This window comes from Juglans microcarpa x Juglans regia, chromosome 8D (genome assembly GCF_004785595.1).
Source record: "Juglans microcarpa x Juglans regia isolate MS1-56 chromosome 8D, Jm3101_v1.0, whole genome shotgun sequence".
Lineage (NCBI taxonomy): Eukaryota > Viridiplantae > Streptophyta > Magnoliopsida > Fagales > Juglandaceae > Juglans > Juglans microcarpa x Juglans regia.
Window position 1 is genome coordinate 3,540,083 of NC_054608.1, and position 27,482 is coordinate 3,567,564.

At 36.6% G+C, this 27,482-nt stretch overlaps 2 protein-coding genes across 2 annotated transcripts; both read right to left on the minus strand.

The window, feature by feature from the left end:
- Nucleotides 1-2,564: 2,564 nt before the first annotated feature.
- Nucleotides 2,565-3,234, minus strand: LOC121242888 (probable calcium-binding protein CML44). The gene has a single exon (XM_041140891.1). It carries the CDS (start codon nucleotides 3,159-3,161, stop codon nucleotides 2,682-2,684), a length of 480 nt encoding a protein of 159 aa, XP_040996825.1. The 5' UTR covers nucleotides 3,162-3,234; the 3' UTR covers nucleotides 2,565-2,681.
- A 2,399-nt stretch (nucleotides 3,235-5,633) lies between these two features.
- LOC121242887 (UDP-sugar pyrophosphorylase-like) lies at nucleotides 5,634-26,360 on the minus strand. The gene is made up of 17 exons (XM_041140890.1): nucleotides 26,085-26,360; nucleotides 25,889-25,993; nucleotides 25,062-25,178; nucleotides 24,289-24,429; nucleotides 23,619-23,718; nucleotides 22,142-22,269; nucleotides 21,965-22,036; nucleotides 21,787-21,851; nucleotides 21,133-21,193; nucleotides 20,875-20,992; nucleotides 20,530-20,654; nucleotides 12,022-12,098; nucleotides 11,238-11,343; nucleotides 10,944-11,003; nucleotides 9,306-9,386; nucleotides 6,592-6,831; nucleotides 5,634-6,091 (listed from the first exon to the last, which is right to left on the minus strand). The coding sequence occupies exons 1-17, from the start codon at nucleotides 26,202-26,204 to the stop codon at nucleotides 5,924-5,926; spliced, it is 1,884 nt and encodes a 627-aa protein (XP_040996824.1). The 5' UTR covers nucleotides 26,205-26,360; the 3' UTR covers nucleotides 5,634-5,923.
- Between the last annotated feature and the right edge of the window lie 1,122 nt (nucleotides 26,361-27,482).

Here is a 27,482-nt window from a genome sequence, read left to right on the forward strand (position 1 = left end):
ACTATTGGTATAGTTATAAGTTATATATTAGTATTAGTTATAAACTATACATTTAATATTAGTATTAGTTATAAACTTTTAGTAAAAACTTGTAGTATTAATTATAAGTTTAACTATAGTCATTAGTCTATATTAGACTATTAGTATTAGTTATAAATTTTTAGTGATTTAGTATTAGCATTTTATGTAATAATTTATAAATTATAATAAGAAATTATTTCATATATGAATATATATAATTACATATATTATATATAAAAATTTCACATAAAAATTTATAATTATACATAATATATAAAACTTATATATATGAATATATATATATATATATAATATTTTGTATAAAACTTATATATACAATAATACAAATATTATTTTATATATATATTTTTTATCAACAGGTTCGGTCCGGTCCGAAAAATCTTAAAATCAGAATCGGACCGAAATCAACCGGTTTTCACATTTTAAAAATCGATTCCGGACCGAATCGATTCAAAACCGATAAAATTGATCCAGTTTGGATCAATTTTTCAATTTGAATTTACATCCCTAAAGTGCATGTTTGATCCAGATACGATAAAAAAAGTTTCAAAGCGACATATATATTCCTAACATAAGATTTTAAACAATATAGTAATAATATATATTTATCCTTTTTTACTTCGTAATATTAATATCTTGATCATTAAATGAATGGCTGGAAGTACTTAAACCAGCCGCCTAGCTAGCACGTACGATTAATTAATTGATCTGGATCATATATGGCCCCACGTACGTTGACTGCATGCAACATGATGTGAGATTGGCATTAATTTGATGAATATCATTAGTCAATAATATATTACTCGATGGGAATTTCGCAGCAATTCACAGATGATATGCTGATCGATCAGGTTCCAAAAGATGCAAATATTCAACACCTTTTTAGGTAAAGGTACAAATATTCAACCCATTTTCAGCAACTTTTAACTATCATTCACACCACAACCGACTTTCCCTGCTGCTGAAATTGAAAAAATTGGCCCTATTTTGAGGTCAGGAAGGCCAAGGCCGCTGTAGCTTTTAATTAGTACGTACGTAGCTCAGAAAATCATGTCACGCGTATTATGGAATGCAATGGGCAGAACGTCATAGCTAGCTAGGGCAGATCCGACTTTCATGTGAGGACAACTTGATTGGTTATTAGTCACGAAGAAGAAAGTAATATTTGTGAGCTTTCCTCGAAGCTTACTAACCTTAATTTTCAAGAAAAATAATCCCTGATCTAAAGATCAGTACAAGAAAATTAAAACGTGGAAGACCATGAATATCTATATCAATATAATTAGCTGCATGCACGCGATTCATGATACCGTGTTGAACGCAATATGATCGTCAATACTATGAAGTTTTGATGTAAGACAAAATAGTGATTATTCTACAGTCTAATTTTAACAAATAATTCATAGGAAATAAGATAAGATAATCGCCTAAAAATACAGAGAAACACTTTTGATATTCAATTCAAAATTATCAAAATTCAAAAATGGTTCCGTCAATCCAAAAGTCGGGTTGTAATAGCTGAAAATCCACTATATCAGAATTTTACAAAAAATAGCGAAATCTCAATAATCACTCCAAAATTAAATACGTATTAAAAGAAATAATTTACCAAAAATCTGGCTTAAATCGAATTCAGAATCATTTCCTAAACAATAAATGAAAGATTACCATAAAAGGCTAAAAATAGGAATTCATAGGGAAAAACAGTATAATTTGGCTTTGAAAATGATGCACACTGAGCGTAGCAGGTGCCCACAATGTGCGCGCTGAAAAGAGTTTTTGAATTGGGGTCATATCTATGATTCTAATACTCGTAACCAAAGTTATGGCCAAAATACTAAAACATGCCCAAAACCGCCCCAATCAAGTATTAAAGATCACGATTTCCTGTCATCTTTGAGCTAATCTGCCATCTCAATGTATTTTAGCACAATCAACGTATAATCCGACAACTCAACATCATTTGGCTGAGATCCTCTTGCATCATGTTTATATATATATATATATATATATATATGCCATTGTATATATATAGCAGAAAAAGCAGCCACAAAATCCCTTTTTGCATCCCTTATACTGTACGTACGCGGTCTACTATGAACTACTTTAGCTAACACAGAATATGAAACCAAATATTGAAATTATGGATTTGATCATGATCTGTATGATCACATGAGATATAAGATATTGGCCATATATACTTGTTTCCTGCAGATAACTTTCGCAATATGGACAAGAAATGATCTGGATTGAGACTCGATCGAGTTTTGTGGTTGTAATGCCATTTGGCTAGCTGACGTAGTACTACTTGTGCATGGGATCGATATTATTAATGCCGGACCGGAATATCAAGGTTGCGGCGTTTTCCATTTTCATGGCCATTAGCTATATACATACAGAAGGATATTGCGCGCATGTGTGGGCGAGAACATTTACTTATTCTTTGTTTGCAGCATTGAATTTTCATTATTTGGAGTATTAATAGCAATCATAAGAAGATCAAAATTTTCATTGAGAAAAGTAATTGAAAGTACATAATACATATCGCGTATATATATATATATATAGTAGTAAATTAATAAGAACAACGTGCGTATGATGATCAGTACGTAATAGTACACGTACGAAATGATCAATGATCAAGAAATGGTAAGAAACATCATGTTCTTGAATTCCTCGAAGTCAAGTTGGCCGTCCAAGTTGGTGTCGTAAACATGAATCATAGCCCGGCAATCTCGGCCGCTGCTCTCGTCCCAAAGCCCCAGCCGTGACAACACGTCCTGCAGCTCCTCGCTGGAAATGAAGCCGTCGCCGTTTAAATCGAACACTTCGAATGCCTTGACAAGGTCGCTTTCTTTGTCGGACACCGGATCAACTTCGCTAGTACTGCTGCTAATGTTAATATTGTTCTTCTCTGATGATATGGAATCGTAAAAGAACAAGAACTCGTTGAAATCGAGGCTGGGTTTTCCCACGAGTGGTTGGAGCTCCTCTAGGCTGAATTTGACGCCAATTTTCTCGAGAAGCCAGTTGAGTTCCTCCAGGCTCACGAGCCCATCTCCATTCTTGTCAAGCTTTTCAAAAATCTGTCGTAAATCATTGGTGTTGAGGGGAGACATGATGAAAAAGTCACCATATAAAAGAACACATGAATAAGCAGAACGACATATGCTTGCTGTTCGAGTAATTTTGTGGTTGAATAGGTGTATATATATATATGTATATATTGTTACTGCATGCTAGCTAATGGGTATAATATTTATAGCCCAAAAAGTCCCGTTTTTGTCATCCATGGTACGGCAATTTACGTACGGAATGATATATTTTCAATAAAAAAACAATGAATATATCGTGGTATTGGCCCTCGTACATGCATGGGGGGCGCGGTTGACGAAGGAAGTAATCAAGAAACTTCGTAGGAAGTGTTCCGAAAGACAACGATCATTCAAATATTTTAGAACTAGAATTTTCTAATATATACCTGCATGGGTTTATCTTTTAGGGGAGGTTTCGATACAAAGAGCTTTTAAATTCATCTATTTCGTGTCATCTAATCATTATGATTTTTTTAAATTTTTATATAAAATATAATAAACAATTCAATTTTTTTAAATATCAAAATAATAATAATATTAAAAAATAATATTATAATAATATTTTATTTAACTTTTAACTTTCATCTTATCTCAACTCACTACTCAGACCTCCCCTAGTTAGTTTTCACAAATGTTAATTTTAATCATAAAAATATTTTATAAGACTAAGCTTACAAATTAATATAATTTGATGTGGTAAGTCAGATTCTAAAATTACTTAATTTTATTGTAAAATAAATTTAACTTACCACGTAAAAACACATCAATTTATAAACTTATTTTTATAAAATATTTTTATAATTATAGCAATTCTCTTTCTATAATATCTCCTCCACCCTGCATCTATAGGGTCAACATATTCTCGTATATTATAGGGCAAATAATTCAGTCTTGGGCAGGCACAATCGGACAAGTAATTTAGCGTATCAGACCGGTGCCGGCCAAATCGCGAGTCTATGAAATTTAGAATTTTATGGTGGAAATTTGTTCACGTAATATTGTCCTTTTCTGTTTTTTAATAATTAGTCTTTTTTTTTTTTTAGTGTCACGTATATGATTTAATATCCTTAAAAAAAGTTTAATTTGAATTAGATTATTAATGGATGGATCATGTAATTGTACGATAAACATATATATATATATATATATATATATATATATTAGCTTACTTGTCAAGCTGAAGGGCAGTACTCTTCCATAATTTCGAAAAATGTTTTATTCATTAACATTTGAATAATTTATTAAATAAAATCTGATCAATCTAATTTTTTTTTTCATTTTTTACACTTTTTTTTTTTAAGAAATGATATTTGCAGTCACGGAGCATATAAGCGCCGCACACCTCTTGAAAAAATGAGTAAATATGAGACCTACATGAAAAAATTAATTTTTTAATAGTAGACCTTACTCCTTTTCAAAAAGAGTACACGGCGCTTTTGCAATCTATGACTGAATCTAGCATTGCTATTTTTTTATTGGACATACTAAGGTTTAAATGTAATTAATTACAGTATTTCTTCACCAAATTTTGGGGCTTGTTAATAAAATTGAGATATGATATTCTATTTTAACTAGCACAATACAAGTAATTAATGGATGGAACTTATAAAATTTCATAACTATGTGCAATCATTGATTTGACCATATAAATACGCTACTTATAATTCATGCAAATAAAAATAACTTAAAATATAATTAATAAATAAGCTCATCGTATGATTGAAGATGACAAAATTCAGAATACCATCATTTCTTCTTTTGCCATGAAGCACCTTTAATATTTGTGGACTTTGTGGAGTTTAGCCGCCCTTTTTGCTTTGCTTTGTTATATTTTCTTTCCATACGTTATTTATTTATTTTTCAAACAACTTTCATCCCAATAAAAAATACTTTCAATTTGAGTATATTATATATATATATATATATATATATATATTATTGTGTCAAATTCACAAATGGCCATTTGTAAAATGCAACCCTTCAATATCATGAAGAGCCATTTATATAAATCAGATCGAAGATATATATATATATATATATATATATATATATATAGCCATTTATATATGACAGTGATCATGTGATAAGGATTATTAAGTCGTCTGCAATCTTACATTTCTACACATCGTATTTGATTTTTCAAAATCAGTGGTAGAAAAAGAAAAAGAAATCACAACATTTTCCACAAGCACTTGTGTGCTGAGCAAATACTATCTCCTCGTACAATACAGGATAGATATACTGGTTTTGACCTATTAATAATCTTGCCAGCTTAATTAAATCCAATAGCGTGTTTTGAAAACTCGACCCAGGCCTTTTGGATAACCACTGCCAATAAAATTTGAAAAATGATATTTGTAATCGTAGAGTACGCAAGCATTACATAATCATTTTAAAAAATTGAGTAAATATTAGATCTATATGAAAAAAATTAATTTTTTAATGGTAAACCTCACTTTTTTTCAAAAGTACGATTGTGCGATACTTGCACATTTTACAACTATACGTAGCATTACTCATAAAATTTATGCACCAAAATGGATAAGATTGTTTCTGACTCTGTCCTGATAAATGGGGGAAAATCTTTGCAAAAATTTGATAAGGAAATTGAAAAAGGAAAAAACAAAATCTAACCCCTTAAGCTATCCGAAATATTCAATTATTTCACCTAACCTTTTCAGACCCAGCTAGCTTAAGCAATATAAATAAGTTGTAGAAGATAAAAGAAAAAGGAAATTATTTCTGGCTTGAGACATGATATGTTAATTTGGATAAGTTCATGACTTTCATGGCTCCACGCAGAACTCGCCAGGTTCTGTGTATTTCTTTTCAAGCTGCTCTATCTTGTTTATTCTGAAACCCCTGATTCTTAGTTCTTCAGGCACCGAAGCATCTTTATAATCAATATTTTCAAGAATCCATCCTTTGTTCTGTACCGAACCTCGTACTTTTACCTGTTTAAAAAGATCATGTTAATAAAAGTACTTATTCGTTTGATCTAAACATACTAAACAATTGATATTGTCACCCATATGAAATTAGTTTAAATAACCGAACCAGATGGTGCCAACAGCAGAAAACACATGAGATGAACAGGAAGAAATAGAATGAGAGCATACATCAATAGTTTTCTATAATGAAGTTTTGGTGAAAAATAATATCAAGAGAAAATATGAGTCAGAAAAGGCAACAGGCTTAAAAAGCATCCATATCGATGTCAGATATATGTGGAATTCAGGAATTTATGACTAACTTGGTAATATTTGCTGCATTCATGCTAAAGAGAGAATTTTGGAAAAATTTACTTCAAACATGCAAACTATTATATGTTCACAAGGTTTAGATCGGAAGTGGCATCCAACTCGACACCATTGAGAAAAGCGAAAACAAAGAGCAAGCTGTGTCTATTCACAGTTTTCAAAGCCATCTTTTTTATCAGCTTGTCCTGGCTTACCTTTGCATCATCAACAGCATCAATGAGAAGAGCTCCATCCAAGGAGAGATCCTCAAGAAAGACATCACGGCCCTTGATGACCATGGTGGACCTCTGAGAAATGGTGCAACTTCCACACACTTTCCTTTTGATTTCTGCAAAAGTAAGACCCCATTTGGGCTTCCATGTGGTACGAGGCCAGACTTCTACCTCTTGCCCATTGAACACCTGTACTACTGGATCAGCAACTTGGGCACCAGCCTAGCAGACAGACAAAAAGCAGAAACGCCATAATTTAAACAATGGAGAGAGAGAGAGAGAGTCGATCAAAATCTACGAGCACTTTAAATTTGCATAGATTTCTTGCAATATTATTCGGGTAGTTCCGTTTACAAAACAACTGAAGTATTCATAAGTCAAATCCACGTAAGAATATGAGCACACATCTGTACATAGATAATATCAATGCATATACATGTTAGATTTGTTCACATTACTCAAAGAAGTGCAGTTTCAATAAAAGAAATTTTTTTAACCTTCTTTAAACCACGCATATACTTGGAGTAGAACATATTTTAGGTTTTGGCAATTTGAAAATAAAGGTAGCTGGAGATTATTCAGTAAAATAGAATACAAGGAGCTAGGGATCATTGCAGAGTATGTCCACCCCTCCAGCATCTGCCTGGCTAGGGTGGGGTCCCACGTCCGCAGACGGGGGGGTGTGTGGGCATCCGCCCACAACTAGGAGACGGGGGGCGGGGCCCACGTTGGGCCCAAGCCTGCGCAGGGTTTACCCTAGGGCTGCAACCCGTGCAAACCGATTAGTATTTTGGCCCGACCCGACCCGACCCGTCCGCCATATTTCTCGGTCCCACCCGACCCGATATCGGGTCAACCTCTTTTATATATCCTATGAATATGCGTTGAAGAACAGACCTGAAGTCCTTCCACGAGTTGAGCTTTACGGAGGGCGAGATTCTTGGTGCCATCAAGCCGAAGAATGGGTAACAAGTCTGGGCGTATGTTTCGGCTGAAGGGTTCGAAGGAAGTTTGAGATGAAAGTTAGCTATGAAGTTATGGGCCGTAGATGAGTTGGACGAAGGGGATTAAGCCAGCATAAATAAATAGAAGACCTTCTAGAAGACTTTTAAATAGAATAGTAGTTAATTGCTATTGGCACAAATAAATAGAAGACCTTCCAAAGGACTTTTAAATAGAATAGTAGTTAATTGCTATTGGTTGTTAGTTGCGAGCCTTGTTATGTGGTCACAGTAAAAAATACTCTAGTTGGTTTTGACTGACTTAGCGGGTTGGACGGGTCGAACCCGAGCATCATCCAAATCCGGTTTTCGGGTGCGGGTCGGGTCGGATCGGATCAAGCTGCTTCTTGCACAGGCCTAGTTTACCCTGTCTTATTAGGTTTTGTATAAAAACCAAAACCCCTCCCCCCCACAGCATCTCTCTTTTCACTCTCTCTCTTTCCTCTCTCAGTGTCTCCTCCTCTCGCGGCCTCGATGTCTCAGACCCCCGTCGTCCTTCGCTCTCTCTCTCTCTTCCTCCCGGCGTCGACCCCAACCTCCCGGCCCTAGGTATCTCTCTCTGCCAGAGTTAGGTTTTGGATGATTTTGGTTTTTTTTTTTTTTTCCAGGTTGGTTTGGGCTGTGGTAGAGCCTGAGCTGTTGGTGTCGAGGCTTGGGCGGGGGAGCAGATGGCCTTGGAGGCCATTCCACCCCCTAGCATACGGACGGGCCAGGCCCGAATGGAGGGAGCACCCTTACAAAAAGGGAATCATTGCAAAGTGTGAAATATGGTTATTAAAAGACCAACTATGAAGTGGAAGGCTTACCCAAAAAGTGCATCATGGAGAAAAATCTCATGATGTGGGATCAGAGAATATATAAGTTGTGAAATCACCACTAGTAAACCTAAACTGAAGTTGATGGGAAGTGGTAGATTTTATGAATTGTATTATATCTTAACACTGCCACTTACGTGTGGATCAGACTCTCACTTCATAAGTAGGCCAAACACATGAAATATTTAATTAAATTGAGTGGTGTAGAGTCAAGCTAAAACTGAGGACCTCTACTCTGATGGGAAGAGATAGATTTAATTATTTATATACCCTTTGTACACTTTTCTATACAAGTATGACAAAAGGATTGTCACAATTCCCTGCAACTTTGAACTATTTTTCATCCTGTATGATCTTTAAACTGTTTCTGTATGTATATGTAATCAGCAAGTAATCTATACCATTCTCCATCAGAATGCCACTTTTTCAGGAAAAAAAAAAAAAAAAAAAAAGAAACTCAAATGAGGATCATGTTTCATGATACCCAAACAGCCCCTGATGAGTCAGCCAGGTCACTGGTTCAATCGGCAGAGCTATCTTGTTATTTGGTTGTTCTGAGTATAAGTTGGATGTGCTATTTCCCAGTCAATAATGGTATAATCTTTGACCTTACCCAGTAGTTGAATTAGGGAAGCATCCAACATGGGACTAAAGAAGATGCCATGTATTGATAAGCCGACAGAAGTGAAAATGCAGGATGAAAATCTGGCCATATCTAGTACACAGTAATCATGTATGCGTTGGCATGACCACTTCCCCTGGGGTCACAGAGCTTAAGTGAATGGATTCATTCAACCCTTCCAATCTAATGTAACAATCTCAGTTACAATCACGATTTATGATGCTTAACAAATTTACATAGAATTAAAATATTAGTTACCTTTTTAAGAATAAGGCTGTTTGCACAATAGATGGCCATTTCTCCAGAAGTTGCACTATGATATGGATTTCCTTTTGGTACCTTCAATTAAATTCAAGAAAACGAATAGAAACAGGATAAAACCAAATTGGTAAGCCAGGATCTCGTTTAACCTCAATTAGGTATAGAAGATAAAGGATAAAGAATTGTTAAATGCATAAAACATCTACTAATAGCCGGAGAAAACTAATAAAATGGAGTAACAAAGATAAGAATGGAAATACATGCGTAATAACCAATGAGTACTTATGGAAACCAGGCATATCCATCCATAAGAAATAAAATTAGTGGTTTACTGAGCTTCAAACTCAATAGATCGGAGTTATAACCACAAATATACATAACCTAGAAGATAAATGACAGGCGTTTATTAGGAGACCAATAAATATATCACCATATAAACACGTCCTTTTTTAACGGGCTCTTAAGCCACCAGGCTTCTAATGCAGCCCTCTGGACTCAATGGGAAATCTAACGATATGCAGACCAAGATATGCTTCGTTACTCTAAACACAAACTTCCAACGCCAATTTTTTAGTTTGGGCATCAAGAGGAGCTAGAGCAGATATGACTTCTCAGTTTGACGACCGCCCAAAGTGTAGAATCCATAAATCTATACTTCAAATTTAAATTGGTGTCTAGAACTTTTAATATATGGTATCTTTTCTTGCTCTTAATATATGAAATTCCACAAGACTAAGGCCTCGTTTGGTTACACAGATGAGATGAGAAATTTGTAAATAGTAGTGAGATAATTTGTGAATACTAGTGAAATGGTTTGAGTTAAGATTTTTATGGAGTTTTGGGAAAGGAGAAAAATTTGAATACAAAAATTATAAAGTTAAGGAGGGTTGGAATATAAGTTTTTAATATTATTTTTGTTTTGGGATTTGAAAAAATTTAATTGTTTTTTGTGTTTTGTTTGAAAGTTTGGGAAAGTTCTAATGATTAGGTAATGATTATATGAAAAAGTAGAAAATTTGAAATTGAAAAATGTTTGTGTTTGAATGGTGTTTGGATGTTGAGATGAGATGGCATGGGATGGTTTGAAAGATTTGTGAAACCAAACCAGGCATAAATGAAGTGGCTATAACTACCCTGTTAAGCAAGCTTTTGTATAAATAGAAAGGCATAGCTATTGGTAATACAAGTTTTAGGTTAGCTTAGACGATTATGTAAACAATGGAAGTGTATCCCCGAGCATAAATTTCCATTCGATAGACCAGACTTCCATTACCACTATTACTATCTTTGTCAACAAAATCACAGGCCGTCCTACTAAACAATCACATTGTGTTTATCACTTGATCTTTGAGGAGCTCTTGCATGCATGGGATTAAAAAATATGACATAACTATATATCCAGCAGCCATGGAGAAAAAGGGGGCAGTCTGTTTTATTTTATGGCATGAGTTTCATAAAATCCTCATTCTGTTGATCAAGAAAATGCACAGTACCACTTGAGTTTTTAAAACCACTACATTATCAACCAACAAACTGGTCAGACGTGGGAAAAATATAATTTGTTGAAAACCACCCAGTATATAATTCAAGTACCAAAACAAGGAACAGCCAAAAGGGTAGTGAAGATACTCTTACCTTAGCAGCATCCTCAGGGTTGTTCTTCACAGGTGCATAAGCAAGCCATGCATCCATGACCTAATCATCATAGTACAACTACCAAACAATAAGGGCAACGATGAAAAAACTACATTAATAGCACATGCTATCACAAAACAAATATGAAGAGCATTCTTCAGATGGCATTAAAAACACCGAGTAGATCTAAACATCTAAGACTCGAGATTAAGGAAGGATTGTGAGTGGCTTGAAACCATAAATTACCATAAATTATGAGCGACACACACTCTCACTCAGGAAACATTAAATTACCGTAAATCCAACCCTTGCTGTTGGAGGCAAAGTTTTCGGATAGTCTTGCATCATACACTCTAGACGAGTTGAGGATTTAAAAGAAGTTTTGCTAGCATCTTTGTATCTGCAAGAAAATTGGATATAAGGACGATGGTAAACAAAAAGGAAGCACTAGCTTATATTTGCAACATCATGTGTGAGTAAGAGTGTGTGTCACCGAACCTCCAACAAATTGGAATCATGCTTTGGATTCTTTAACAACTTTTCCAACATGAATAATCATGCTGAATCTAACTTCTATAGCCTTCAAAATTAAAGCAGTTTTCTATTTAAAGTAGGACTTAGCTATAACTACCTCATTCCCTAAACATTGCCGTGAGCAAAATAATTTAAGAAACAACAACATTTCTCCAATGCTAGAGGGTCATAACTGGCAAATAGAAAATTTATAACATGGAATATATGAAGGTGTGACTAACACATTTAATCGATTAGTCAGGTGAATTATTTTCAATTTATCAATTCAGAGTTCTTCTACTCAGCAGCCATACACGACACACCTGTCGAGGGAAAAAAATAAAAAGATAAAATATAAAAGCGGGTGTGTGGTGTAGGACTGCTGAATAGAGTTTTTCTTCAATAAGAGTTATGAAGCCCACATGAAAAAGTTCACAGATTAAACAACAATTCAAAGAAAAGAAAACTTGAAAATTTTTGGAACACTTGATCACTGCAAGCAATTAAGCACACACAATAATTGGAAGTTCAAACCAAAATTTGGAAGTAAATCGAGAAGGTTTACTTTGGGTTAACAAACTCCTTTATAGCACCTCCTGTTTTTGTGAGCTCCTCAATGTATGGACCAAGTTCCAAAATCAACTGGAAAAAGAGTCATACAAGTCAAGCCTAGGCATGTAACAGTTCCATAAGAGAATGCGCAAGTGAAACATATGAAAATCTCAATCAAATGCTAAAGCCAAGATACAAAGTCTTATAATTGATTTGATGATAGCTGAAATGTATAATGAAGCACCCGGTAACTTTTACCTAAAAGAAAAAACAGATGTTGGTGGGACTGGTAGTTCGCCAAAAACCAACGTAACAAAAATTCTCAAACCTCCTTTTCTTAATTGTTCCTATGATTTCATTAAAATGTACGACCAAAAAACTTAAGTTAGTAGGTCAAGAGGTCTAATAGATACTTCTAATCATAACAAAGTATACATCCAACTGGTATGGATTCCTTATGATCACCTCCTATGTCCAGGAGACAGCCAATAATTTGCACATGTAAAGCACTGAATAGGGAGCTGCAGAATACATGAAAAGAAGTTGATTTTTTCCCTTTATGTAGGCATCGGGAGATTGGATCTAGTATAAGAAGAATGATTGAAAAAATAGAACAAATACCCTTTATGACCCAATTAAAACAAAAACACTGCTTGACGACATGTAATATACAAGAACAAAAAAAATAAACCAAGCTTCGATACCATGGTAAATGATGTCACCCAGAAGCTGAGGCTAGTATGCGGAGAAGCCTAATAAGTACGTATACCATTAATCAAGCATGCGTGCACACGCACACACAATTGAGAGAGAGAGAGAGAGAGAGGGAATAAAAAAAACACCGTTTCACTCTACAGATTCTGCACTAGTTCTATATTTTTATGCTCTGGTAACCATATTTATGAATAATAGTGATACAAACAATCCTTTACTTTGTTTTAAATGGAGGGCATTTTTGTAAAACAATAATACTCCTATAGCTATTTTACAACTTATTTTACAAAAATATCATTTATTTAAAACAGAGTTGTATTATTATGTTTTGAAGCTGTATCAGGCCTTAAGATGAATTTGGGTAAGTCAAAGTTCGTTCTGGTGGGGGAGGTGCGGAATATTAACTGTTTGGCAGACCTATTGGGTTGAAAAGTTGTTTTTTTACCTATGAGATATCTTGGTCTTCCATTGGGGGCGTCATTTAAGGCTAAGTCCATATGGGATGTGGTAGTTGAGAGGATTGAGAAAAGGCTGGCAGGTTGGAAGCGATTATATCTTTCTAAAAGGGGTAGAATTACTCTTATTAAAAATACACTTTACAATCTCCCAACTTATTATCTATCCTTATTTCGTACCTTGTTAGTTGAAAGACTATTTCCTACTTTTTTGTAGGGTGGAATGGGTGAGGAGACTAAAATTCACCTTGTTAGTTGGAATAGAGTTCGTGCTCCTATTTCAAATGAAGGTTGGGGGGTTCAAAATTTAAGAAGTTTCAACAAGGCTTTGTTAGGGAAATGGCTGTGGAGGTATCAACTGGAAGGGGAATATTTTTTTTTTTTTTTAATAAGTAAACAAATTTTGTTAATCAATGAATAGGCATAGCCAGGTACAATACAAAAGTATGCCCTAACTATGTAGGCGCAATAGAGACAAGAAAATCATGTAGATCCAGGCCATTAAAATCAACAGCAATGGCCCAAGTACATAGTGTTCTAATAAATAAAGCTTTTAGTTCCTCCAACGATCTCTCATTGTCTTCAAGCGTCCGATCTTTGCGCTCCTACCACAAACACCACATGATGCATATAGGGACCATCTTCTACACAGCTTTAATCTATTAAATGCCTCTTAGATTAATCCAGCTAGCCAGAACTGCCACCACTGTCTTAGGCATAACCCAAGCCAAGTTTAGTCTACTAAACACCTCATTCCATAACACTCTAGCTGTCTCACAGTGTAGTGGGAGATGGTCCACAGACTCGCCCCCGTTCCTACACATGCAACACCAATCTGCAATAATCACCCTACATTTCCTCAAATTGTTGGTTGTGAGGATCTTACCCAAGGAAGTTGTCCACACAAAGAATGCTGCTTTGGGAGGCGCCTTATGTCTCCAAAGCCTTCTCCATAGAAACTGAATATTGGGCTCTTGTGTGATAGACTTATAAAAAGAGCGAATTGAGAATGAATCTTTACCAGCAAGTATCCACCACAACATATCTTTTTGCTGGTTGCTTGGTTTTATGGAGTACAAAAGGCTGAAAAAGTCTTCAAAGCTGCTCATTTCCCATCTTGTGCTGCCCGACTAAAATTGATATTCTACTGGATTTGCTCCCCTGATATCACCATGACTTCAGCCACTGAAACATCTCTGGCACTTGCAACCCTGAAAAGTGAAGGAAATAAATCCTTTAAAACATTGTTACCACACCAAATATCACTCCAGAATTTAATCCTGGAACCCTCACCCAAAAGAAATCTTGTGTGTCAAGTAAAGACCCCCCCATCTCTTCTTATGTGTTTCCACAGCCCCACTCCATAAACCCCTCTCACTTTTACACCATCCCCCCCCCCCCCCAATAAGCCTCCATATTTACTCTCAATCACCAACTTCCATAAGGCTTTTAATTCCTTATTGTATCTCCACAATCATTTTCCAAATAACGCCCGATTAAAAATTCTCATATTTCTAATACCGAAACCACCACTAGAGATAGGGCAACATACATTCTCCCACTTGACTAGGTGGAATTTGAACTACTCACCCACTCCACTCCACTCCACTCTACTCCACAAGAAATCACGTTGAAATTTCTCAATTCGAAACTTCACACTTGCTGGGATAGAGAATAGAGACAAAAAGTAAGTTGGTAGATTAGATAATATACTCTTGATCAAGGTAATCCTACCACCTTTCGACAGGTACAATCACTTCCATCCTGCCAGTCTCCGCTCTACTTTCTTAATCACTGTGTCCCACAAAGAAGACGCTCTCGAGGCAGCCCCAACGGGAGTCCAAGGTAAGTCATAGGAAGAAAGGCAGTCTTAGGAGTCCAAGGTAAGTCATAGGAAGAAAGGCAGTCTTACACCCCAAAGTGCTAGCCAACTGTCTTATATGATGAACACCACCAATTGGCACCATCTTTGATTTGTAAAAGTTCACTTTCAACCCAGACGCTACTTCAAAACAAAGGAAAAGGGCCTTCAGTGCTCGAACCTGGTTATGCTCTGCCTCACAAAAGATAAGTGTGTCATCTGCAAATAATAAATGAGAAATATTAAGGCCACGTTTGGTTCCTTGACCGAACTCACCTGAGTTCGGTTCAAATTTAAACCTCTTCTAACATCCAAACACTCAATTCTCAAATCACTAAACTCATCTCAACTCAAAACCTCTTTACACATAGGATCCATAACCTTTTTCAACTTCTCATAAATACATCTTAACTCATCTTAACGTTCAAACACATCTAAACTCATCTTAGGTGGGCCCCACAAAACTCACTCTACCATCTCAACTTACTACTATTCATAGAGAACTCAACTCAGCTCAACATCCAAGTGCAACCTAATAATTCCCCTATCCGGGGTTCCAATTGAGAAGCCAATCATGAGACCATTGTTAACCATGCCAAGGTCATTCTGCTTAGCGCCTCCATCACAATAACAAAAATTAATGGAGACAACAGGTCTCCTTGTCTTAATCCTCATGTGCTATTAAAAAAGCCAGTTGGGCTTCCATTTATCAAAACTAAGAATTTCACCGTTGATATGCACCAACAGATCCACGACCGCCACCTCTCCCCAAAACCACACCTCCCAAGAAGGTAAAGAAGAAAATTCTAGTTAACGTGATCGTATGTCTTCTCCATGTCTAGCTTGCAGATGATCTTTGCAGTGCCAGCTTTCAGTCTACTGTCAAGGCATCCATTGGCAATAAGAACCGCATCTAAAATCTATCTACCCTTTACAAAAGCATTTTGGAGTTTTGTAATTATCTTCCCCAATACCTCACCTAGACAATTCGCAAACACCTTGAAAATTATCTTATATACCCCATTTACTAAGCTAATGGACCAAAACTCCCTAATCTCCACAGTCCCAACCTTCTTCGGTATTAATGCGAGAAAAGTGGCGTTAAGGCCTTTCTCAAATTTTCCAACCGAGAAAAGCTCCTGAAACACCCTCATAAAACCGTCAGGACCTGGTGCCTTGTCTTTAACCATTTTCCTCACTACTTCGTAAACCTTTGCTTCCTCAAAAGGCCTCTCCAACCGACAAACATCATGCGGCCCAATGGAGTCAAAACCAAGCCCATCAAGCGTAGGCCACCATCCCACCTGCTCAGTAAGTAACTACTCAAAGCAATCAACTACATGATTGTGAATCACCTACTTTTCCCTACAATCAACACCATCAATTTTCAGCATCTCAATGTTGTTGGTTCTCCTGTGAGAATCAGCTATTCTGTGGAAGAACTTCATGCTTCGATCTCCTTCCTTTAACCACAATGCTCTTGGTTTTTTACGCCAATGAGTCTCTTCTAATAAAATAATCCTCTCAAGATTTGAGTTAATTCTTACTGTGTAAGAGTCTGATCCTCTTGTATCCTCTCTAACTCCTGGATCTCCATCACCTTGCTTTTCTTGTGTTCCCCTATATCACCAAACGACTACATGTTCCAAAGCTTTAAATCTTTTTTTATAGTTTTCAGTTTACCCACAAAGGTGAAGATAGGGGTACCCTATATCTGATATGAGGACCACCATTGTCTAACCCTGTCCACAAAACCTTTAGATTTCAGCCACATTTTCAAATTTGAAATACCGACGCCTTCTTTAGAGACCACCACAATCCAGCATGATAGGCCAATGATCCGAACAAAGATGAGGCATTCTCTTTTGCCATATATCCAAAAAATGACTTTCCCATTATGAAGATATTAAGAATCTATCCAATCGAGACCATGTCTGATTATTAGACCACATGACAGAACCCCCCGCCAGTGGCAGATCCACTAAGTTCAAATCAAAGATGCACTCCGAGAATTTTGTCATTGCTGGCCACACTCTTCTATTTCCAAAACATTCACTTGGAAATCTTATGACATTAAAATCTCCACCAATGCACCATGGAAGGTCTCACCAGCTATGTATTCCAGCTAATTCTTCCCACAATAGTCTTATGTTGTTGTCTAAGTTTGGTCCATATACACCTGTAAAAGCCCACATAAAGTTATCTGTCACACTCTTAAAGGAGCATGCTACCGTGAACATCCCTATAAATTCCTCTTTTCTCCACCACCCTTCTATCCCACATCACCAAAACACCTCCTGACGCCCCATTCGAAGCCAAATACAGCCAATCCACGTGTACACTACTTTATAAACTTCACACAATTCTTCTAGTAATTAATTTCAGCTTTGTCTTCTATAAACAAACAATATCTGCCTTCCACTCACAAAGCAAATTTCTTATTTAGAGACGCTTATTGGCCTCATTGAGCCCGTGGACATTCCATGACACAATTTTGGGTTTCATTGTGGGAAGGCCAGCCCCTTTCCTCTTGACCTGTCCCTGCTAGAACTACCCTCTAATTCATCGACCATGTTAACCTCTTAAGCTCCCGCTTTTTTTTTATCCAACTTTCCTGTGTTGTTGATGCCTCACTTCAATGGCGGTAAGCAAAGCTATGAACTGTTCCTCAAAACCTTCACACTCCATCCCCACATATTGTTGTATTTCCTTCACCTTGTGAAATACCCAGTCTGAAACACGAGATTGAACTGGTAACATAATTCAAAGGTATAGGCTCACCCATTCTAAATTCCATAGGCAAACCCTGAGTCTCTTCTACAAAAAAAATTTCACCCTCCCCAACAGGCCCACTTAGCACCTGGACGAGTCTTTGGGAATTCTCTTCTTCAGAAAAAGGTAGTTCTTCACTACCAGAATGTGAAAGGTCATATGAACACACCCCTTCCCTTTCATCCATCTTAGAATCATCAAGGAGCTCTAATTGGGGGTTCGCCGGAGTATACCCTTCTCCCCCACATCCCATCGGCACTTTCTGGCCGCCACTCAACAGTGAAATGACACACGGTGGTGTAGGAATGCCCATTGGAAGCTCTACCGTCGTTTTTTGGACACACAACGTGTACTGCCCACCTACTAACTGTTCCGCCGTCATCGCCGGCGTCTTTTGTGTCCCCGTCGACGAATCCTCCGCCGTCCGCGTACTTCGCATCAAGATTTCTGGTGGGAGAGTACGACTTCAGCCAATGGATGGAGCCCCTGTGCATTCTCTCCACACAGGTTGGGTTCTTCCATCAAATTGCCCCATGGGTTGTGGCCCAACCCGTCGGCCCATTTGGCTTCTCCTTTCATTATTTCTCCACACTAGCCCAGCCCTTTACTAGGCCCAGCACTCGAGCCCGCCCCTATAACCTGTTGTTTATTTGTGGCCTTGTTGGGCCTCTGATCACCTAAGCCCACCCCAGCCCCTATACTTGCCTATTCCTTGTCTCTTTCCTTATTTGCCCCAACACATGTCAGCACTTTTTCCACCTCATCCTGTAGCTTCCTCAATTGTGCCTGCATCTCCACCATCGTACTATGTACGTCCATCTCCTCCTGGCCGACATCTTCCCTACCAATGCCCCTCTTCCGTAAAGCCAAACAAGGGGCTCGATGCATATTTCCACCAGTGTACCCATTTTTAGACCTACCACCGCCGTCCCCTACTCGCAATTCACAGTGAGTCACCGTCGGCATAAGCACCTCCTTATAGGACCATGTATTCGATTGAAGCTCTTCCACCATTGGTCTCATCTATGCTCCTTCGCGAGACCCACCCATGTTTCTCCCTTCCTGTATACACTCCCACAATGCCTCCCTCAATCTCCTCCATCCCCTCCCCCCCCTCCTCTTTAGGTATAAAGATAAAGCTTCACCTTCCTCCCTCACTATATTCTACTACCGCCATATATCGACCACGGCTATTCGAGCACCGCTATGCTATAAAACTACAATATCCTTCCCTAATCGTCGTGTAAAACTCATTTTTTTCTCCTTTCAAACAGTCCTCCAATGCTCTATCGAGCCATTGCACTGTGAGGGAGGTTAAAGATCGGAAATGTATTGTGGAGGGAGGTTAAAGATCAGAAATATGGGAGTGATTGGGGGGTTGGTGTTCTAAAGAGGCAAGGGGGGCTTATGGTGCGAGTCTTGGGAAATTTATTAGGAATGGTTGGGAGATTTCAGCTGATCATATAAATTTTGTTGTTGGTGAGGGTTCAAAGATCCATTTTTGGCTTCAAGTTTGGTATGGTGATCGGGCTCTTTCTAGTACATTTCCGGTTATTTTTCATTTGGCAGCCAATCAGAATGTTACTGTTGCTGATTTGTTAAACCGTTTCAATGGAACATTGCAGTGGGATGTTTGTTTAACTACAGCTGTACAGGACTGGGAAATTGATGAGGTCTTTGATGATTTCAGCTTCTTACACTCACCGGGGATTGGTGGTAATGAGAGGGATAGAATGATATGGAAGCATACGGCAGTAAAAAAATTTTGGTATGGTCTTACAATAAGGCGTTGACTGTTCAGCATTGTTCTCCTTTTCCTTGGAAGAGTATTTGGAGGTCACATGTGCCTTCCAAAGTTGTTTTTTTCATATGGACAGCATCACTCGGGAATATTCTGACGATCGATAACTTGAGAAAGCGTGGTCTTGTTGTTATAGAGTGGTGTTTCATGTGTAAGAAACATGGAAAATATGTGGATCATTTACTTTTGCAGTGCAAGGCGGCAAAGGCACTGTGGGATGGTGTTTTCAGTAGAGTTGGGATGGCTTGGGTGATGCCTATTAAAGTAGTAGGTTTACTTGCGTGTTGGCTTGGATTGCAAAGTTCTCCTCAAGTGGCTGCTGTGTGGAAGATGGTTCCTTTGTGTCTCGTGGTGTATTTGGTGGGAAAGGAAGATGTTTTAATAATAAGGAGAGCACTATGGAGGAAATCAGGAAATTCTTTGTGTTTTCTTTATTTCAAGGTTTTCAGCTATAGTGCTTAATGGAGATTCAGCTCATGATTTTCTGTTATCGTTTCCTTCTTTATATAATGTAATTAGGTGTTTTCTTTTATATACTTCCTGTATGCATGGGCTGCGCCTATTTCATTCAATGAATAAAATTATTTCTTACTTATAAAAAAAAAAAGAGTTGTAAAAAAGGTTGTGATTTAATCATTTTCTATTTATAAATATGAAAACTGATGTAACTTTCTATAGAGGTACTTTACAGGACATCCACCCACTTTCCCTTGCCTTGGGGCAATTTTGAAAATTAATTTTGAGATTTTCATCAGAAGCTGAAAAGATCCAGTGGATTTTTCAGTATACTTGGCAGCACTCACTGTAAACTTAGGTACGGCACACTCCAATAAACTACACCAGAAATTTGAGAAGATTAATATTGGGGATAGGCACCCTATTTGATCAGAAGATAATGAGTTTTCTCCAGAAGCTTACTTGGTTTATATTTCCTGGGAAAGGAGAATAGCCAGTCTCATCGTTAACATCTCCGTCATCATGTCCTGTTGCTCTTAGTAGAGGATCAAGCTGATTGTATTCCACATTGATCACCATTGTCCTCCCTGAAGCAATTTAATTTGTAGAGGAATGATTAAAGACTAGAATAGAAACAAATTCTCCACATGGACACCACAATAAATTTCGCATGTGATATACCATTTTCACACAAGTTAAGCAAAGTAATTAACATAGTGAATAACTTCCAGGCAAAGAAAGCCATGATACAAGTTGAAATTTGTGAACCACGTACAACTGAATGTATTCAATAAAACAGCAAAATACCATCGGCATGAGTAAGTTTTGTAATTCCTCCAATAGCTTCTTTTGCTTTACGTGGAACAGCAAGAGAGTTAACATGGTATTGTCTGGCAGCACTTACACCCAGAGCTGCTGGGATTGCCTACATTCAAACAATAATCAATGCTGAGAATGTTTATTTTGCAACCAAGCACAACCCTAGCACAGACATTTTTTTATATAGGTAACCCTACCAGAGAGATATATCGATCAAAAATAAAACATAACATTGAATCAACAAACCTTGAATAGAAGTCCATTTGTATCTTGGAAAAACAGAACCCATCTCAAACCAGCATCGTGCCTGAAATAATCATGAACTACTATAATCATGAAAGTACCTTTTTCCAAGCCAATTTTGAAATAAATGCATATCATGGGACATAACAATTTATCCAGTACCACTTGCTCTTGTATATGTCCCGTGTACTTGGGTTATGACTATTACCATCAATAAAATTCTTGTCTATTGATAAAAAAAAAAAAAAATTGTATCCAGTACCATGAATTTCCAAAGGTAACTTTAGGCTGTCAAACTTCCAGAAACAAAATTTTAGGGAGAAAGCTACAGTCATTGTTGATAAAAAGATTGCAAACCTACTAATTCTACTTCAAATAGAAGCAAAAAAGGATGCCAATAAACAGAAATTTGAGGTGCAAATTAGATTAGCTATAGTTTTACATTATGCAGTGGCTTTCTATCTGCTATAAATCCAGAGGTTATTATGTGACTCAGCCAAAAAAGAATGAGATGCAAGTGAGATCGCACGCATAGATCTCATATTTGTACACAAACAAGCAATCAAGATAAACAGTAAAATTATGAAGTTTAAAATAATAATTAACTCATAAGCGCAAAGAAAAATTCCAGAGTTGAGATGAGATCTTAAGAATTACCAAACTTTCAGAAGGCCGCTAGAAAACAGAAGTGAATGCACATCACCATGGCCATGAGGTTTTGTCTACCACAAACAGAAAAGGGTTTAAGGAACGAATATGCAATAAAGTTCCAAGCTTAAGAATTTTATTTGATGCCAATGACTAAATTATCAAGTCTATTTAACGCCATCGCTACCTGAATCCTGTATTTGTTACGGGGTTCAACTGCAAGCCTGGCATCATTATCATCCAAGCATGCAACCTTTTCCTGTAATGAATGGAAAATTGATTACCGAATGAACCCATTCTACTACTATAATGAGCTTTGTCCCGTAAGACGTCAACAACCAATCAAATATCTGTTTTAAAATACCTGTTTTAGAAGTTTTACTTGCGTAGGTTCCATTCCAAAATACGAATTTGATTCTAAAAGCTCTACAGTGCGTGTATGTGTGTCATCTGATGTCATTATAACCAAAGGAATCCGTGTTTGAGAATCACCTACAAAAATATCATAAACATTATTACTTTAACCAAGAAGCGAAACTAAGAAAGTAGTTTAATACAATTTTTTACAGGTAAAAAGAAAGTAGTTTAATACAATAATCACCCTCATTCACTAGTTTGCATTGACTAAGTGAAATCCTATAGCCAGTGACATGAGACATTTAATATAGGTCAGAGGGGATGTCATGGAAGATAAAGTAAGAGATAAAAATATATGTTCAGAGGTGGGGATAGAACTTAATTAAGGAAAATATGAGAATGAGTCACCAAAGGTGGTTTGCCAAATGCATAGGAGATAGATGAATGCACCGATGAGAAAAAGTAATTTAATTCATGTTCAGAGAAAGCGATGATGAAGACAACTATGACTAGAATTGATAGAATAAAGAAAGAATCGTGCAACCTGCCCTAATTATTTAGGTTAATCTTACTTGCACTATCTGATAACATGCTTGCATTTGCCTACCTTGCAAATAGTAGAAATTTAGGTATGTAATGTTTGACAGGTTCAAGTAACTTGAGTGACTTATTGGCAGCACCACTGGTGTAATGAGGATCATCTAAAGAAATTAGCTTCTGTTCAAAGTGATTAGCAACTCTTGTAGTGTCCTAACTTGCAGATGCATCATTCTGAGTGTCTCATTATGCATTAAGTTCATGATTTATGTCCAGTACGTAAAAGAAATGAGCCAAGCAGCAGAAGAAAGATTGGAGACTAAGCTGGAAATATTTTCATTCCATCTTTCCATACATATGCACCAAATAGGGTTAGCCACTTTTCCCAACAGAAATGACTCATCCATCTTAGAATTTCCAGAAGCAGCTTTCTTTGGATATTGAATATCTTGGAAACATTCATAAGGGGGGACATTTCATTAAGAGAACTGGATTGTTCTGAACTATTTCATGGTGCAAAAATCTCAAATTTTCAACTGCTAATTGGCCATTCATTTGCCTCTGCCATCTGAAGCTGCTTCCCACTTACTTGGTCTTACATCATACAGCTATTAGTTCCTTTCATTCAACAGCATTTTCTGAAAGAAGACAAAACTCTAGGAGAAAAATGACACTATCTCAGAATATCAGAAGCCATCCAAGGGGATGGTCCTGTGTCCTGTTTTATTCCTAGCACCACCTTAAAGTTTTGTCAGATATGATTTTACAGGACACCAAGATAAGCACTTCAGAAATAATTTATCTTCTTTCCACATTATACCTAAATGTCCTGTAGATCCAATGAATGGTCCATAGAAAATCAGGAAAAACTGACACTAGATTACCAAGACAGCATCTTATGCAATCTCTAGATATTGCATGACAAATAGCATTGGTTGGTAACAGACCTTGTGCGAGTCTTCCACTAGCTTCTTGAAGAGCAAGAATAGACTCAATGTACTGCTGTAAGAAACCTGACCCTGTAGTAGTCTCTGCCGGAAGAGCCACCTGCAAGTCATAAAGACAATTTGGCTGAAGATAATCGCACCAGTATAGATCAAAATATGGGAGAATAAAATGATCAACCCCACTAATCCGCTAAGGTCACATGCATCTATTAATCCAGAAATGAGATCAATTACACAAACAAAGACACGTGTGCAATGAAATTTCTATCAAATAATAAAGACAGCCATGTACCAACCATAACTGACTTGAAGGAAGTACTGTGTCAATAAGCATGTCCTTACCAATGAGGACACGAGACGATACAAATGCATTAATAATATGTTTTAAATTGCTGGAAATTAGGTACAAAATGAAAAAAAATAAAAAATCAAGCAACATAATGTGACCTAATGAAATGTAGACCGGCAGATGATCGCTAGAGACGTCTAATTGAAGACCTTTGAAAATGGAAATAGATTAAAAAGAAGGAAATTAGACATTTAAAAAAAACAATTGATGGTTAAGCCAAATCTGTTTAAGATATCTGGGTTGTCATGATAGCTGAAACATAAGAACATTATGATCAACAAAAGAACTACATGCAAATGTATTTAATCCATGATTAGTTACCTTTATTCCATTGTATCCCAGACGTTCCCCAAGTCCTCCAGCAACAAGGACAAATGCAGTTTTCCGGGCCTCCCTGACCCCTGACTCCTCAAAATTGATAAAGTTTTCATCACCAAAAGTCAAAATCTCACCTTTTGGAACCTGCAAAAATTATTCTTTTCATGTATCCACAAAGATTACTCCTGGAAAAGAGAGATTAACAGGCTCAGCACATCTTAAATATGTGTGTATGGGATGAAGAGGTCAAGAATGGCTATATATGGTATTGGCCCATTCGTTTTGATGAGCATCCAGAGATTGTATCAGAGAAATAAAACAGAGGCCTTGTCGCTCATCAGCATCCACAGTGCTTCCCAAATGAGCACAGGTCTAAAGGCAGGGAGTTCAAACCACAAGCTACAGGATGACAATGACTATATAAACATCTAGAAAAGTAAAAATAATCCTGCAAAACCAGCGCTTGAGTGCAAGCATGTAATGATATACACATAACAAACTATTGATATTTCTATTAGGTGTTGAGCACTGAAGTGGAATTTGAAGCTATAGAATTGCTAGTTTACAAAAATGTCAAATTTGTAAGTACTTGCACGTCTTTGTGCAGATAGCAAGATGCATTTTTCACACATACTATAGGAACTCATTTGGAAGAATAAATTCTAGTTATTTGTGCCTATTTACATTGAATGGCTCACGAAATGTAAGATGATTGTAAGTCATAAGTTCATAGGTGTAATATAAATATATAAATATATATATATATATTCACTTACAGAAGGTGTGAAGCCATCAAAAGGGTTCTTTCCTGCTTTTGAATCCGCTAAGAGTTCTCTGGCAGTTTTAATATACGATTCCAAACCCCCAGGATAGCTTGAATTAAGCTGAGCCACCTGAAATAAACTTTCAATGAGAAGAAGAAATGGAAAGCTGCATAGTTAGTTTAGAACTGATCAAGGCCATTGTTAAGATAAGTTTAAGAACCCAATAACAAAGCTTAAAGGAAACAAGAATGAATTGAATTAGAAGCAATTTTGGAGGAGAAACTCAACAAATTGGCAGTTTTAAGCAGGTTCACACTTCACTCATGCACCAGGCCTTGGGTGCATCAATTCCCGCACAAGGCCATTGTTAAGAAAAGCTTAAATCAATTCCCGCACCCATCTTCTCAGCCTTCCACTCTACCCTATGTCTTCCAAGTTCTCACTCACTCATTCATTTTCCGTCGCTCATCCTACTGTTCGAATCAACCCAATGCATATTTTTCAAAGCCAGAATCATTTGCATATCGAATTCCTCAATCTTTTTCTTATTTAACAATTTTTTTAACGCAGATACGTGGAATATACAATTAAAATTCACATAAATCGATCATGACATAAAGAAACAGAACCAAGAACTTTGAACAAGGACCTTCTCCAATTACACTCGAAAAGACTCAGTACTAATTCCAAAACAATTCACAGAGACTCAATTTCAAATACAGATCCAGCAAACAGAAATAGACCAACAAAACACAATTTTGAGACAAATCACAAAGAAAGAACCGAAATATGTATCGAATCCAAAATTTTAACATCATAAGCAATGAAAAAAACCAAACCTGATCGAAAAAACCTTTCTTTTCCTCATCATCGAAACCGGGCTCAGCCCAATGATCAAACAAATGACTCTGGCCCATCTCCACCAGCATCTTCGCCAGCTCAATCTGCCCAACCACTACCATTCCCAATGAAAACCACCCAAAATACGAAAACCGTAACACATATATAAACATATACATATTGGCGCAAACGCACCTTGTCCGGGGAGAGAAGGTGGAGGTTCTCGTGCAATTTAGGAGCAGAGGAGGCGAAACTCGCGCTGATGCCAAGCCTGGAGAGGCTGTCAGCGGTGGATTCGAGGGTTGTGGAAGACATGGTTGCAAGAGAGAAGTCGCAGAGATGTTGCGGTGTGATAAGAATGATAGTAGGAGCAGGAGTTTTACGTGCACAGAGAGAGAGAGAGAGAGAGAGAGAGAGAGAGGGAAGCAAGTTAAGAGTTACAGCACTGCACGGTTACATGGATCAGAGAGATAGGAGACAACAAATGTACGTTATATATATATATATATATATTTTTTTTTTTTTTGTTTGAAAATGACTCGGTGACCGAGTAATGCTATAGCCAAAGCATAGACTGTGCAAGTATTACCAAGTCAGTAATGCTACTTACATTCACAATTCTCTTACAAATTTTTTATAAAAAATAGATTTTATTAATAAAAATTAATTTTTTTTACATTTTTTTAAGATAAAGTATACTTTTTTTATAAAAATTTGTACGGAATTTATATATTTAAAATTTATATAAATCATTTTTATTATTAAAATATTAAATCTCACTACAAAATAACAATTTTCTAACGATAAATTATTAAACAGATTACGCAGGATATTACCATTTTAATAATACTTTGTAGTATGAGACTATTAGCTTATTGATATTTCAGAATTATTTTGTAATTAGTCATTTTTCATTTTAATAAATGCTATAATAAAGGTCCATACTCATCTCTCGAAAATATTGATACTTATATCTCTCGAAAACATGTGATTTAGATAGATGGACGGAAAATCACATATTAATAATTTAAGTTTGACATACTTAAAACAGTGGTTGTAGTTTGAGGATAACAAAGGGTGATTTTCTCTTGAATGATAAGGTTTTTGAATGAATCTCGAATACATGGGGTCCATCGAGTCTCACTTAGATCTTGTTTTTATTATTATAATTATTATTATTATTATTATTGGGGCCTAAAGTCACTCTAACCATGCCCATTGCAATGGAGGGCCCCAGTCATTTTTTTTTTTTTATTCCCCTTGTTTGGGCAACAAAGGTTGGAGGGATTAAGCATATTCTTAGCCACGCATATAAGCATATTCTCAGCATGAATCTTATCTCTTTTCTAATGGGAATTTGTTCTTGCCTTGTACCAAATGACTGATTATACTTTCCAAATTGAAAATATAATGTGTTTTTCATTAACTTAAGAATCTTTTTCTGCAAAAATGATAATATATAATTTGTTTTCTATTTATCTATTTGAGTTAGACTTGCACCCAATCAAACATAATTCTGGTTCCTCACTGATTCCAACAAGTAGTGCTTTGAAAATGGAATCTGCTGAAGAGAGATTGAGGTCATTGATAAAG